We start from the raw sequence: 15,969 nt of genomic DNA, 5'->3' as shown, positions 1-15,969 counted from the left end.
ACAGGTAAGATTTACTACTCACTGTAAACTTTCAACTCTGTGATAAGAAAACAGTATTTGTCTGAAGTGAAAATAGGCTAAACATATTTTAAAAATAGGCTAAACACTGCTCAAATGCACTTTCTGCTGCAACATTGCAGCATTCAAGGAAATCTAGCTAATTAAAAAAAATCCTAGTATATTGGAGTTCTGTATATCAGGGCAATATTCAAAACTGATGATTTAGTTATTCTAGCTTTTTACTAATGTGCACAAGAAGAATACAATGCTTGCTGCCTTGTCAAAGGTCTTGTGAGTGTAAAATCTGTTCATTCCTTCTCCATGTATGGAATTCTATAGCCATTTTGGTTTCTATGATTCTATATTTTTTTCTTTTTTTTCCCCTTTTAAAAAAGAGAAAATTTAAGACAAAAGCATCCAACTACTCTGAATCATTTGCTAGCTGCAGCCATATTTGTAATTTGTCACAGGAGAGAACAGGATGCAGATCTAGGGTGCAATGCTGTCTTGTCTAGTTTTACTTTAGCTTTCTTCCTGCTGTTGTGGCCTCTTTTTCTCACTCTTTCTTTTGGATAAAATTAACCTGAATGGTTCTGACAGCTTGAGTGTATTGGTTTGAATATTGTGTCAGATGGGGAGGAGCAGTTTGAGTTGCTGGTCCACTTGGGGAAGGCTTAGATAAGCATTTGCTTGGCTTGCAGGACTGATGAGGTCTGAGGGAGAACCTATAGGGTTTCTTGAAAAGGGGCTAGAAATTGTAGGGTTTTTAAAATTGATTTGGAGTGGGTTTGTTAGGTTTTGTTTTAATTTGAATCGATCAAGTTACTAAATTTTGTTTTCACAGCAATCTTTCCTCCTTTTTAGGAATGAGAAATTAACAGTTCCAAAGAGAGCACTGCAGATTAGAGACCTACCAGGTGCTTAAGGTTGCCCAGTGCCACCCCTGTCCTTCATCTTTTATTTAAAAGTTATGTGCTGTTTTAGCCTCCTGTTGGTTGCTTGCGTGGAGCCTTCCTGACTGTGCCACAGCCCAGCATCCCTGACAGTGGCTCTCTAGAGAAGTTCCCCAGTACAAACCAGCATGTAAGATCCAGGGGACACTTGGTGGGACTTCAGGAACCCTTAGTCCATTGGTCAGAGGTTTTTTTTATGTGGGATAGTTTGAAATCATGTAAAATTTTTGAAACTCTGTTTAAAATCACAGTAAAGTGTAAAAGCACTACAAAATTAGTGTAAAATTAGTCTTTGGAGGGGTGGACTTATTTTTTCTGATAGAGACCTAATTTTTGGTTCCCATTAACAGAAGTTGTGGAAGGAGGATTTGGCACAAGGTAAGCCTGTGTTTGAGCTAGCCATTGAACAGTGTCTCCAAAGGAGAGAGCAGCTGAATGGTGGGAGAAGCTGCTTATTTTTGTGACAAGTTTCACTGTGTGTTCCTCAGTGCCTTTCCATGGGATAGCCAAAGCACGTGCATCACCTGCACTGTTCCTGTCACGGTTCCTCATTTTGGAACTTTGGGGCCTATTGCTTTTTATTTATGTATTTACATAGATGTTGTGGTCGACAGGCTGCAGTTAGGAAAGTCTTAGTTTTGTGTAAGCCTGTCTTTGGATGCAGTTAATGCACAGAATTGCAATTGTAATTTTATTTTTATTTAGTAATTTCAATTTACTATAATTTAGAAAAGTAATTTTAATTGTTTTGTTTGCAAAGCTTGTTCCCAGAAAGGGGTCAAAGGAGAATGAAGCAGAGAGGTGGTCCTTGCTGCTGTGCTTCTCTGTAAGTTGGTATGGGTAGTAGCTGGGGGAGGAGGGACATTAACAGCTGCTCTCTAAGACCTGTTTGTGGTATTCCACCCACCCCTCTCTGTAGTGCCACTTCCCATCTTTTTGTTGCCTGGAAACTCCTTCAACAAGAGAAAATTAGCCGGGCAACTGTTTTTTTCCAGCACTATGCTCAGGTTTGGATCTTTCAACCATCCTGTGAGCTACAACAGAAGATGTTGACTAACCCGGAGTCCACCCGACTTCGCGTTTCTCCCATGCAGGAGACTCGGGACTGATTCTGCCCCTTGTTCTGTGTCCCGGGCAGCCACGCTTTCCCCAGCATGACACAGAGAGTCTGTCAAAATTCGAATTCGGACCGGGAAGTTGCTTCCGGGATGATTTCCTAATTTTTTAAAAAATTTCTTTTCCTAGCCGGCAGATGGCAGCCGCTAGTTAGAGCGTCCGTGCAAATGAGCTCATCCCTGGGGAAGATGCTCTCCATCCTGCTCTCCTTCCTGCTCTCTTTCTGCCTTTAATACCTTCCTTCACAAACGACTGTCACTGGGATTTAAATGTGCGTGACCCTCGTGGAATTTAATAAGTACTTGATTAGAATAAGGATAAAGTCAAGCATAAAATAAAGTGCTTTCAAATTGATCTTGCTCAAAAGATGTTGTGCAGAGCTTTTCATGCTGCTGCTGCAGGTAAGGCAGTAGCTGAGAGATTAATTGTATTAGTATTGAAGGCGTTCAATACTCAAGTTAGAGGTATTACTAGTCAAACCTAGTTATATTAAAAATCAGTAATGTGAGTTGGAATAGGTATAAAATGTCAATTGTAGGAAAGATGGAAGACAATACCAGACTATGGAAGAAGCAATGTTAATTTTACCTCTGAAGGTGTTAGAGGTTTTCATTTTTCCTTTTTCCTTCATGATTAGCGCAGGGATCTTAGGAGTTCAGATAGTTGTACAAAGAGAACATTAAGATAGAATCATAGAAAAATTTGGGTTCAAAGGGACCTTAGAAATCATCTAGTTCCAACCTCCCTGCCACTGGCAGGAAAACCTTTCAGTAGACCAGATTTCTCAAAGTCCCATCCAACCTTTGAGGGATGGGACTTCCAGAACTTCTCTGGCAACCTGTTCTAGTGTCTCACATCCTCAAAAATAAAGAATTTCTTCCTTATATCTAATCTAAATCTACTGTCTTCCAGTTTAAAGGCATTCCCCTTGTTCTATCACTAAATATCCTTGTAAAACATCCCTCTCCAGCTCTCTCGTAGGCTCTCTTCGGGTACTGGAAGGTGCTCTAAGCTCTTCTCTTTTCCAGGCTGAAAAGCCCCAACACTGTCTGTCTTCCTGGAGAAGTACTCCCACCTCTGATCATCTTCATGGCATCCTCTAGACTTTCTCCAACTGCTCCATGTCCTTCCTATGCTGAGGACCCCAGAGCTGGAGGCACAGTCTGGGTGGGGTTTTGCCAGAGTAGAGTAGAGGGGCAGAATCCCCTCCACTGATCTCCTGGCCACACCTCTTTTGGTGCAGCCCAGGAAACCATCAACTTGCTGGGCTCTGAGCACACACTTCCAGCTCATGCTTGTCTACCAGCATCCCAAGCCCTTCCCTTCCCTCGGGGCTGCTCACAACCCATCCTCCACCCAGCCTGTTTTTATGCTTGGAATTGCTCCCACCCAGGTGTGAGCCTTGCCCCTGGCCTAGCTGAACTTCATGAACCATCTCTCAAGGCTGCTAGGAAGTTTTACAGCTGCACATCAGAAAGGTTTAAGTACTTGTTTTATCAACACTATTATTTTAAAAATGCATTGTGTACACCTGAGCGTCTAGACTTGAGCCCTGTCAGGAAAAAACATCCCCCAGTGACCACTGGTGGTATAATGGCAATGTGAAAACACACACAGCCTTTCACCTGCTCCAGACATGCTCTGAAGATCCCTCTCCTCTCCTCTCCTCTCCTCTCCTCTCCTCTCCTCTCCTCTCCTCTCCTCTCCTCTCCTCTCCTCTCCTCTCCTCTCCTCTCCTCTCCTCTCCTCTCCTCTCCTCTCCTCTCCTCTCCTCTCCTCTCCTCTCCTCTCCTCTCCTCTCCTCTCCCCTCCCCATGGTACAGTGTGTTTAACTGATGAATTTTCATCAAGGAGAAGATAGAGTAATTGAGTCCAAAATAATAGTACTTTAGAAAATTATAATACTAGAACTTACCTCAAACAGTCCAGGAGGAAAGTCAGATTATTCTGGTTGCAAAAGCTGCCTCCATTTTTGCTACTATAAAGGATAGGTGTAATTGTCTATATTAATAAACTGTATTACTTAACATCTCTCCCCACTGCTCTTGAAGAGTGCCTTTAACACCTGGGGCAAAATGTATATTAATACAAATTACTTTTGATTAAAACCATTATTATTATAGCACAAAAAGGAAGGGGGTGGTAGAAAGGAATGTTCTCTTTTTAAATATTTAAATACTCATTATACCAAAGTGATACAAATTACTGGCTGACTGACAACTTGCTAATAATAGCTTAAAAATGCAAATAGAGCTATTATCCCAATTGACACTAATTGTAACTCCTTTGGCAGCCTGGGAGGGCAGGACAGGAAGGTTTGATTGTTTCCTCAAGCTGCAATTGGGCTGGTAAGGAAGTGTGGGGAAGATGTGCTGTGGATAAACAGGTTTCCATGTGCAGACATCAGAATTCATTATGCTGTATTTCAAGAAACTGCTCTGAAGTGCTGTCTTGTGCCTATGTGCAGTTTTAGGGAGGTTTGTGGCACTCTGGGCAGGTCTCAGTCATGCCCACACAGTGCAGGCTTTACCCAGGCTGAGTTAGCACTGTGGGAATCCAAGCTGTAAATGCTCAAGTCTCACAAAACAGCCATGATGTCTTCTGGGTATTATGAAAATTCACTGTTTTAAAATTCGCTGGATTATATATTCTTTTAAGTGCAGTCTTATATATATACATGACTTGTAGTTATTCTATATTCTTCACTAATTCTTGTGTATCTTCTTCAAGCAAGGTTTGCTCCCAGACCATGTTGCTTGAATTTTAATGCTCTGGTACACAGAAAGACAACATGCTATTGCTGTCTGAGAGTTATAACAGTGAAAACTAAAGCATTTTTATGTGCCAAAATTGAATATCTGTGATCAGAGATGTTCTGTTACTCAGCTATATGTTTTCAATGCTAACTAGTTCATGAAAATAGAATGTTGAAGGTGTATTAACGTGTGTTGGAGTTGAGACACTCCAGTTCTGGCTGAGAAAATAAGGCATGAATTTATGCAGCTCTTTACCTGCTTCACAGAGCTCCACTCTCTCTTCCCTTCAGGTGTTGTCTGCACTGTTACAGTTGTTTGACTCAGTGATCTTAAGGGTCTTTTTCAATCTAAATGCTTCTGTGGTATGTGTGCAGGTGTATCCTTGCAGGTGTATTTCAACTATGCTGCTGAAATAAAAATGTAGGAAATTGTTTAGATAGGAAAAAGAACAGAAAAGGTACTCTTTTTCCCCCTGCAAGTATTTTCTTTGTATTTAACATTATTCTTTATAATTTCTTGAAGTTTCTCTGCACTGAAGTGGCTGGTTAGGTACATGTAATGCGTTTCATTTCTAGCTCAGCCACTACTGTTACTTCTGGCCAAGCCATCTCACCTTTCTGGGCTTCCTCCAGGCTTCTGGGAGAGCATCAAGCACCATGACAGATGAAGTGTTTTGTTGTCTAACAGTCTGTTCACATTTCATTTCTTCCATCTGCAGTAAGTGGTAACATGGTTTAATTTGGAGATGGATGTAGAAAACAAGAGGTGATGTTTTTTGCACATGCTCTGTATACCTCTCTTTAAAAGGAGTTTCTGAGCTGGTTTATCCTGATAGAAATCAGATATCTATCAGGAATGTAGCAGTGATAATTTTAATAAATATTATAAAGATTTTCACACAGCCTCTCCAGCTGACAAATGTTTCAGTCTCTATCAAAAGTATTAAAAGAATAATGCACAGAATGTCTTTTTTCCTTCCCTGAAAGATGTAGGTTCAAGGGTATTTGTTCACTTGTTAACACCTATAACAAAAATTTAAAAATCACTAATACTTCATTAACAAGTATTTTCTATAAAGGGAAGTGATCTCTTCTGAAGAGAACATGAGGACATGTGGCTGTATACTGACACAGTACAACTCCAAGGAAGGAGCCACTGTGTGCTCTTGTCCTGTTACTCTGAGATGTTTGTCAATGCAGTGTGTAACATTAGGGCTAAGGGAAATGCTTGGGCTCATCAGAAGAGCATTTGGTCATTAGTAAAGTTTGCACTGGGACTTGCTTGGTATGTCTTATGATAAAGCACTCAGCCATAATTTAGGAACAATGTTTAAGGGACAAAGTTTGAATTTAAATAATGGCTGTTGGTAGCTCTGAAGGAGCTGTTACTGGCATACTCTGAATAAACAGCATTTTAAAGACTTGCTTTTATAATTTTCAAAAAACCTCTTGATGTTTTTCTGCTCTTGATCATGATGGCTAAAGGGCTGGGTTCCTGCAAGATCCCCATGCCCAGACATTTCCAGATCCTTCCTTCTCTTTTGGTTGGGACCATGCTGAAAAATACCAGTCTCCTGGCATGAACAGAGCAAAGACTTGCTTGTGGCATCAGAATTAGGCAAGCACTGCAGAGCCTGAGCTCCCCAGGTGAAGTGAGGTAGACCCCCCTCCCAGCTCCCCACTTCATGGGCAGGGTTTGTGAGCAATGGCTCTGGCTTTGGCTTACCAGGTTAAGTTTGACTTTATCTCCAGTATGGACAACCAGTCTCCATGCAACAGCAGAGTGATGGACATGATGGATAGAGTTGCTGGCCCTCTGTGTCACTCTTGGGCAGACAGGCTTCTGAGAACTTGACTTCAACATCCCTGTCTGCGTGAAGGAGGAGTGCCTGTGTGTTACGGAGACAGTGCCTACCAGAAGAGCAGCCACACGTCACAATGCAGATGATGGATGTATTTCTGGGGTAAAAAATAACCTGAAGAGATGTTAAGCATGTTGGAGGTGGGCTGTGATGTCAAACTGCCTATAGCATCCCCAGTGGGGACAATTGTCAGCATAGGATTTACTCTCTGTGCTGATTTTCTAGAAAGACTTCTATTGCTTTATTTAAATCTTGTTTGCATTTTGCTACCAGATGCCCTTGCTGCAGTGTTACTGATTAGCTTATGCAACATGATGGATGTCAGTCTGCTGCCACCAAGAAGAGCTCAATCTGTGTCACAGATGTGGCTGGCTGTTGTGGAGACAGTGAGGGATTTAGTGAAAACCTCTCCAAAGCCTGCAGTGGAGCTGGAGAGTGGGCACTGCCCAGAAACCCAAGTCACACATGGGGCTGCAAGCAATCCTGCCCAACATATAAAAGGGTTTAAAAGCAGATGGAGCCCTAAAAGGGACATTAAAGACCACAGAAATGATTTTAAACTCTCTTTGAAGTACTCAATAATCTATAGACTATATTGCTTAAGGCTAAAGGCAGACAAAAGACATAATTCCTCTTTGTGTCTCCAGGATCCCAGCATGCCTGTGAGGGTAAATGTTGCTGTGGAGAGAGGTTGGGATTCTGTGGCAGGAGGCAACTGGACTGGATGCTGGCAGATGTGTGCAATTCATGCACCTCCATCTCTGCCCAGGACCTGCTGAGCAGGCACAGCCCCAATGTGGCAAGGCTTGGCTGATCCATCCCTGCCAGCACAGAAATGAGAGGAGGGCTCCCTTTTCCTGCCAGTGCTGAAATGTGATGAGGGGTTTTTCATGTTTGTTGGTAGAGTCAGTTGGAATATTTCAGACTATGCCATTTGGTGTGTTTGCTTTATTTCTAGCTTGGAATATATGTCTATACAAACATATAAATCAATGCCAATTTGAAACTTATTTTTCTAATTCCAAATTAGCACAAATCTGACATTATTTTGCCACCAGGAATTAAAATCAGTTGTTTGCCAAAAATACCATATTGAAACTACTCAAGACACTGACGTATAAAAGAAAACTATTTTGATGACAGAGGCTCAGCCCTTCCTTCTAGAGTAAATTGTATCAGTACAAAAAATGCATCAATAATGTCACTGACATGCTTGAGGGGATGCCACCAGAAGGACTTTTACATCTGCAAGTATGTGAATTTCACGATGTTCAGCAAGGCCAAGTGTAAGGTCCCACACCTGGGTCAGGGCAACCCCAAGAACAAATACAGGCTGTGCAGGAATGGACTGGGAGCAGCCCTGAGGGAAAGGACTTGGGGCTCTTTGTGGATGAGCAACTCAACATGACCCAGCTGGCAGCCCAGAAAGACAACAACATCCTGGGCTGCATCCAAAGCAGTGCAGGCTGCAGGGAGAGGGAGGTGATCCTGTCCTTCTGCTCTGCTTTGGTGACACCCCTCCTGCAGTGCTGCATCCAGCTCTGGGTTTCCCAGCACAGGAGGAACATGGATCTGTTGGAGCAACTACAGAGGGTAGGCATGAAGATGATCAGATATTTAAATTGAAAGAGGGTAGTCTTAGATTGGTTTTAAGGAAGGAATTCTTTACAATGAGGGTGATGAGCCTCTGCAACACATTGCCCAGAGAAATTGTGGATACCCTATTCCTGGACATGTTGAGTATCATTTTGGTTGGAGCTCTGAGCAAACTGCTCTAGTGAAAGGTGTCCCTGTCCATGGCACAGGGTTGGACCAGATGATTTCTAAAGGTGCCTTCCAACCCAAACCATTCTAAGTTTTTTCTAGAAAATTCAGTCCTAACTGTTTACCTGATGCTGTTATTTAGTACCTGTGCTGTCTTTCAAATGCTTAAAGCCTATGTATACTTGTGGGCTTTGCAATGGTTTCTTCTGCAGGGAGGTTTTTGATGTGTACAGGCAGCAGGGAGTGGATAGGGGGCTTTTTCTTTCCTTTCTGTCCCTCACAATTCAGCACACACCGACTGTGAGCTCTGTGAGCGCTGGGGTCCTCCAGGCAAGAGTAACAATATTTTTTGAAGTTTTTCTTTCTACCCTTCACCAAGCATTATTCAACATGATTTCCACTGTCCTTTTGCTGTGCTGCTAACACAGCAGTCAGCTTCTCCTGCTCACTGAGCTCAGTGGGAGCTCATACAGAAGTTTATTAGTCTGAAAATTAGCCCTGAAAAGACAAAGAGCTGCCAGAGTGCCAGTACAACCCCTGTGTCTCACCTCACTCTGGTCCCTGACACAAGTTACCTCAGTTTTCCAGCATGTAGCAACCCCCACCTTGATAGGTCTGGCTTCTACCTAGCTGAAAGTAGGATCTGTTTTAAGTATGGACAGGCTTAGGTGCTGCTTCTAACCCAGCAGGACTGAGGTACAGCACGCACCTGGCTCCTAATGGGGGTAGTTGTAATGATGTCTCAGGTAACTTTGAAAACAGAGGTGTACGAGTACATTTCCAAAATGGAAAACAACAAGCAGTGAATCCCTTTGTATTATTTATTTTTAAATTTAGCTTGTATACACTGATTTTTTATTTATTGGTATTTTTGTTCATCTGCTATGAAAGTTTGCATCATAGCATCAGAGAAGTACAGCTTGTAGCAGGGGGAAAGAAGATAGAACTTCAGATGCCTTGGCATCTGGTAAGATGGATGTTGCATTTCAGGACTATCCTTGATACATAGTAATCAGATCTTTTAATCAAAAAGATAATTATAGTCACATTTTCTTTCTTTTATGCTGCATGGATTCATGCCCACAGGTGCTTTTATTGTGAATCTGAGAGATAGAATTTATTAAGAGCTTGGCTTTCAAATAATAAACCTACAATATTGGATTAATCCCACAGCAAATTATTCCCCTTGGAGCTATGGAATACATCATGTTTTTCCATGATTTCCATCAAGTTTATAAGGGATGGCACCTTGTGTGACCTGTAGCAATTCTGGAACTCCTATCTCCAGTAACAAATCCCTCAAACATCCACCAAACACAGATGAGGAGGCTCACAGCCTCCCTGCAAAAAAGAAAATAATTTTATATTTATTTCCAGTCTCAGACCACTGTTGTTTGGATCCAAATCTCGTTCCAGACCAACATGGGAAATAACTCCATTACTATCACCAAAGGAAGTATGTTGCAAAAGCCCCAGAATAGTTTTTATTTAAAATGTTACTATCATAAAATTCCAGACTATGAAACGAAGACCTTGGATTCCCATTCAAACATTATCCATCCCCCTTTTTAAAATATATTGATACATAATCACAGAACATAAAACATGCTGCAATGATACAAATATATTTTTGATACAGAAATTACAGTACATTATAAACCATGAAAACAAATTGAGGCACTAGACTGAACATCAGTTCTGTTCTGCACTAGCTGTGAAGCTGATAGACTCGCCTTCAATGAACAAAAGAACACTTGCTTGTTTAGGAAACATAACTTTACAGGTCATATTAAACAATGTGCTTTGTTGTGAGACATCACCAGGGTTTCTGGTCCTTTCAGAACCACAACACACCTACACAACATGTCACTGCCACAATATGAAAAATAATAATTTTATTGAATGTACAACTCAAAAAAAAAAACCAAAACCTCTTCAGTTATTAAATAAATAATTCTTTCATACAGTGGTTAGTTTATATTACACTGCATTGGTCATTAGGACAAATGAAGTTTAATAAATAATGCACAGGAATATTTCATTTACGCCTCCATTCGTAATTCTGTGCTACACCTCCTTCGGAGGACCCTGCAAAACATGAAAGCAGATTGAAGCACAAGGTACAGCCTTGCATGAACACCAGCAAGCACAAAAAGTGTCAGAGACTTGCAGCCAGTTGGCACCATCCCTGAGCTGCTCTGATTTGGTTTTACCTCTCAGACTACACTGTCCTCCAGAAGGCTGAAGGTCTGAGCAGTGTTTTCCACCTCTTGTCCCTGAGCTGCTTGAAGCACCATTAACTCAGAGCCCCTTTACCTCCCAGTAATTCATCTAACTGATGGGATCTAAGCATTCAAGTCAATTTGTGGTAGAGGGTTTCTCCACAGACATATCCACCTTAATTCCTGTGCAGTCAGCTCCTTGAAACTCTCCCTGTCTGCAAGCCCTGCACACGGGGATAATTTTACTGTACACTGCAGCAGGAGCCAAGCTCCTCAGACGTACTCAGACTACCATGCTGACAAGCTGCAGGCTAAAATAGTCTTAACTAACATATTTTATGTTTAGCAGTGGTAGATCTCTCCTTCTTGCTTATTTAAAGTGAGAGTGAAATCCAGAGAGCCCTTATTGAGCAAGGCTGTCCCCAAACTAAGGACTGACACATCAGCATCCCCTTACCCTTCTTTGGCACCTGAGGCCATAAATCAGCAACATGCTCACAGCCAGAGGGACAGCATGAACTCCTGCCCATTACCAGGGAGCTCAGGGGCTTTTTGCAGAAGAAAACTACAGCATGGGGCTACAGTCCTGCCCAGTTAAGTATCTTCCAAAGGGGAGAAGTGAGGGTAGTCTTAACACTTACTATTCCTAATATTGCTTTGATTATACATTCTTTATGTCCTATCTTCTCCTCTAGTGTAGCAGAAAAAACTTCTTACCATTTCCCCATCAACGAATCAGGCACAAAAGCTCTGAATTCTAGTTTTACCTGTCAGACAGGTGTTACATAGCCCAACAGACTAAAACATCATTATTCCCTTTTGTTAGAAATACCACATAACAGTTTACTGACTATACCAGCAATTTTGAAATTAAGGCAATAAAATATTTGCATTTTCTTAAAACATTTTCTCTATTTTACATTCTCACATTAATGTAAATGTAATCCCAGTGGAAAGCAAACCCAATTTATTACTTACAGGCTATTTACTTCTGTGATAGCAGATATATTTACAGGTATTATGCGTTTAATAGCTATTGCCACTTTAGAAAATTATACATGATATGTAGCAATTTGCAAAATAATGCAGAGAGCAATATTACCAGTCGTGAAGGGAGTTTAATTGAAAATAAAAGTTACTGACAACCATAATTGCAGAATATAGATCACAGCATATATCCACATAATATGAAGGTGTCAGCTAGTAATTTAACTTTTATCATACATTTAACAAAACAGTGAGAACTATTTCAGAGACATGAAATACATATTTGGTTTTTTATTCTTAAAAATTCTTATCCTAGAGAATCAGCTGATACTTTATGGTTCACAGTGAGGGATTTCCTCAGTACAGCCCTATAGCACAGGGAAGGAAGGTAGAGCTATGAGGAGTCTCCAGTTTCCCACAGGGGTTCTGCATGCCAGGGGAGAGGAGAATTCTGCACTGTATGGATGCTATGGGAAAATAAATTCACACTATCCATTCAGAGTTTAAAATGCTTTTAGGTGAAGTCAAAAGCTGAAAAAGACTGTGAAGGTTTAACAGCCTGATCTGCTGAATGAGATGGTGTTAATGGCAAAATTCTGTTCTTTCACCTTCTACTCCAAGTATTAGGAATAAGGATCTGCAGAGAAGACATCCCTTTACCTGATGAGTAAATCTGGATTTAGACCACAAGTTAACCAACCCTTGCATTTTCAGCTTCCAGATTTTTTTTTGATATGTGAGTAAAATTTAGGCTTCTTTTCTTTTAGCTCTTTGGAGACTAGCAGAACACGCAAAGACAGGGCAGTAATGAAAGTGCTCTAGGGAATTCTACCTGAGCTTGCCTGCAGCTTTCCAGCCTGGTCATTTCAAGCGTTGAAGTGAAAAATCTTGAGTAATGAAGAGCATACTGATAATGAATTTTTTTTTTTAGAGAACTCTGGATCTACACTACATAAAAACTGCTTCTTCCATCCGCTGTGATAGAATAAAGAGACAACGGAATGAAGAGGCTGTATATCACCAAGTACCAGATTTAGTCAAATACATACCAGAATTTAAAGATCTTTTGCCCATAAGTCCAACAAAGGAGTCTGTTTTATGCCCTGAAAAAATATATTTAGGGGTGTTTTAATACATTTTTAACTAGGAAGGCTTTTAAAATAACATTGTTGCAAGGAAAGAAGACAGGGTCTGAAGCTGCTTATATCACAGACCAGTTGTTCAGATCACTCTCAGAAAACAGAGAAAAAACAGCAGTCTGACTAATCAAAGCAAACAGGATAGACCAAGGCACAGGCCAGTGAGTGGACATCTTCTCATTAGCTTAGCTAGACCTTTGGGTTTTGAGGTTTTTTTAAGTATAAAGGAAAAAAAATGGCCACTAACAGTACAAATCTTATTTCTCTCCCAGTACAATTCCTACTGATCTGAGAAAATGCACAAGAAGGCAGTGTCTTGGTATAGCCTGCATCTGTGTGATGCATCTCTTCCAGTTGTTGTTGTTTTATTTCTGTAACATGGAAGAAAATCCTCCCTCACAGATCAGGTCGAGCCCTTACTGAAGAGAGAGCCAATGGGACTCTATGTCTGTCCACGTCTGAGCTAGGCAGCCTGGCTCTATTTTCGGAATATTTATAAGTTCAGGTATTATCTTCCTGTCCCATTAGTAATTCTCAAGATACTGGAAGTGTAGAGGATAAATTACTCCAAGTTTAGACCTACAGTACATTTCAGGTTATAGTAGTAGCTATAATTTCAGATAAGGAATTAAAATGAACCATTCTTCTTTATCTAAACTGGCTTTTTAGACAGACATAGAAGTCTCTCCTTGGAAAGAATTTTGCTTGGTGAATTCATACACAAATCTAGATACTCAGACCTCACATGTATTAATTCAAGCGGAAGCAGTTTCAGAAAACTATATTTTTTTACTTTAGTCAGCAGGTAATCTGGCATGAGCTTTGTATCAGACTCTTAATTTTGTCTTGCGATACATAACCCTAGAGAAAGCATTTTGTGGCTAGTAGGACACTGGGACAGTTGCTGGCCTCTGTGGACAGAGGAGGTTTCACAGGTCCTGTGATATTTAAGATCATGTTTACTTAAATAAAAATCTTCCAGGTACTCTTTACATTGTGAGATAATTTCAGAAAATAAAACGAGCACTGTGCAGAGCAAGGTAACATCCCAGTGCTGATATAATCTCCTGCTTGGTGTTGCACAGAAGCAGAGCAAGGCACACTTATTAATGGGGGAAGATACGGCTCTTCATATGGCAGCACATCATCAAAGCAGCCCCTTCTGTGATTCTCAGACAATGCTGAGAGCACAGATGCGGTATCTCGCATGTGAGGACATGGGCACTCCCATGAAAGCATTCTTGGGGACTTGGGAATTCATTATTCTAATTTTCCAGATTTTGCCATCTTAATTGCTCCTCTCAGAGTCTGGCAGTAAGCCTGCCTTGCCAAAGAGAAAGGCTTACAAAATCCCCCCTTGGGAAATAAGAGAGAGCTGCAACATCCGCACATTAATATGGATTGAAATCTCAAAGCTTGCAGCAACTCAGACGAGATAAAGGCTCACAGTGGCACTGAAGGGAAGGTTTCAATTCTTTAACAGATCATTTATCCACCAGTGGTGTTGCCAGTCCCTTGTTGAAATCAGTCACCTTCTAAGTAATCATGTCAAATACGCTATTCTCTATTACAATATCTTCTAATGACTGTTTAAAATACTTGGGGTTTTTTTAACTTACTTTTGTGAGAGATCTGGCCATATCCTGATTGGAAGAGGAAAGGAAAGAGAAAAAAGACAAAAAGAATTGTTAGAAAAGGATTGGCATATACGTTTGATGCTACTGCAAAGCTTTGAAAAACCAAACAGAAAAGCTAACCTACACACATTCCACTTAAGAAAATTAGGGTGATGGTTTACAACTGCATTTCTTTTTGAAGAGACTAAAAAACTTGTTTCAGCTTAACCCACACAATTTAGATTACTTTTGTTCCAATTTCTTAGATCAATTCTTGGTTCAGTGAACATGTAAAAAACGTGACAAAAATTGTATACTGAACCAATTTCAATACTTTGGTGATTCAGTGGCTCATATGCTGACCTATGAATTATCATGCCTTATCATGCCTTATCCCATACCTTACTGGGATTTCCACGCTGTAACAGGTACACACGCAAGATTTTAAAGCCCTCTCTTTTCCAATCAGTGAGTTTATCTCATACAAAACTTAAAAGAATCAACCAAACGAAAAAGCCTAAACTCAAAGTACTCTCATGGCAGTCTACGAAGCAGATGTAACACATTAACCCCGAGCGATAACCGCGTAACGTTTGGGCAGGCGCTGGGGGAAGAGGCGTGCGGAGCGGCGTGCGCTGCAGCCAGCCCCGCGCCCCGCTCACCGGCATCCCGCTTGCCCATGAGGCCGAAGAACTGCTGGGGCCGGGGTCTCCGGGCCATCCTCTGCAGGAAGTGCTCCAGGGGCAGCGGCAGCTCCTCCTGCGGGGCGACAGCGGGCGGCGCTCAGTGCGGACCCCCCCATTCGGTCCCGCCCGGCACTGAGCCCCTGGCTCCGGACCCCGCGGGGCCGCCGGGGCTCACCTTCGCCTGATCACCGTCGGACCAGTCGGACCAGTAGCTGAGGTCATCGGTGGTTCCCATCTCCTCGCCCAACGCCTGCGACGAGGCCAGGAGGAGCACGGCGAAAGCCAGCGGGAGCCTCATCGCCTCCTCGACGTCCTGCGGGGGCAGAGGTTGGAGCCCTGGCAGCCGGGGGCGACACCGACACAGCTGTCCGGGCACTGCTGGGGCCAAACTGCCCCGCACGTACAGCCCAGGTACAGCGGCACCCCCGCCCCGACTGCCTCTCGCCCCTCTGGACAGACACACACCCCACACCCACGCGTGGCGCACAGCTCAGTGCGCTCTCCAGCACACACACGCACGGCCAGCGCTGCCCCTTCACACACGCACGTACGGGGGAAGACCTAAACACCCCCTCACACGTCCGTGCACATCTAGGAATCACACCTTCCCAAAGATGCACCCATCCAGGTACACAGGCGTCCGCTTACGAACTGATGCAAAGAGCTACGCACCTTAAATGCTCACACCCGTACAGGGATGTAGCTGCCCACACGCACAAACACGGAGATACACGTGCCCATTGGCGCACGCTCATCCCTTTGCACATCCAGACAGACACAAAAGGACAGTCACAAACACATGCTGGCACATCCAGAGGCGCGCGCGGGCGGACACACAAGCACGTACAGGCACCCCCTCCCCAGAGAGG

The 15,969-nt window shown here is 42.4% G+C and overlaps 1 protein-coding gene across 1 annotated transcript; it reads right to left on the bottom strand.

Moving 5' to 3' along the window:
* Positions 1-10,488: 10,488 nt before the first annotated feature.
* On the bottom strand, positions 10,489-15,407 carry TAC1 (tachykinin precursor 1). The gene is made up of 5 exons (XM_062495161.1): positions 15,276-15,407; positions 15,077-15,173; positions 14,418-14,441; positions 12,709-12,762; positions 10,489-10,538 (listed from the first exon to the last, which is right to left on the bottom strand). The coding sequence occupies exons 1-5, from the start codon at positions 15,396-15,398 to the stop codon at positions 10,489-10,491; spliced, it is 348 nt and encodes a 115-aa protein (XP_062351145.1). The 5' UTR covers positions 15,399-15,407.
* Between the last annotated feature and the right edge of the window lie 562 nt (positions 15,408-15,969).

Source organism: Cinclus cinclus, chromosome 1, assembly GCF_963662255.1.
Source record: "Cinclus cinclus chromosome 1, bCinCin1.1, whole genome shotgun sequence".
Classification (NCBI taxonomy): Eukaryota; Metazoa; Chordata; class Aves; order Passeriformes; family Cinclidae; genus Cinclus; species Cinclus cinclus.
This window is presented reverse-complemented; position numbering and strand designations above follow the sequence as displayed.

Coding starts and splice junctions, on each gene's coding strand:
- TAC1 (XM_062495161.1), bottom strand. CDS start 15,398: ATGAGGCTCCCGCTGGCTTTCGCCGTGCTCCTCCTGGCCTCGTCGCAG. Junction 15,174..15,275: donor CCGACGGTGATCAGGCGAAG/GTGAGCCCCGGC, acceptor GTCGCCCCGCAG/GAGGAGCTGCCGCTGCCCCT. Junction 12,763..14,417: donor TGGCCAGATCTCTCACAAAA/GTAAGTTAAAAA, acceptor ATATTTTTTCAG/GGCATAAAACAGACTCCTTT.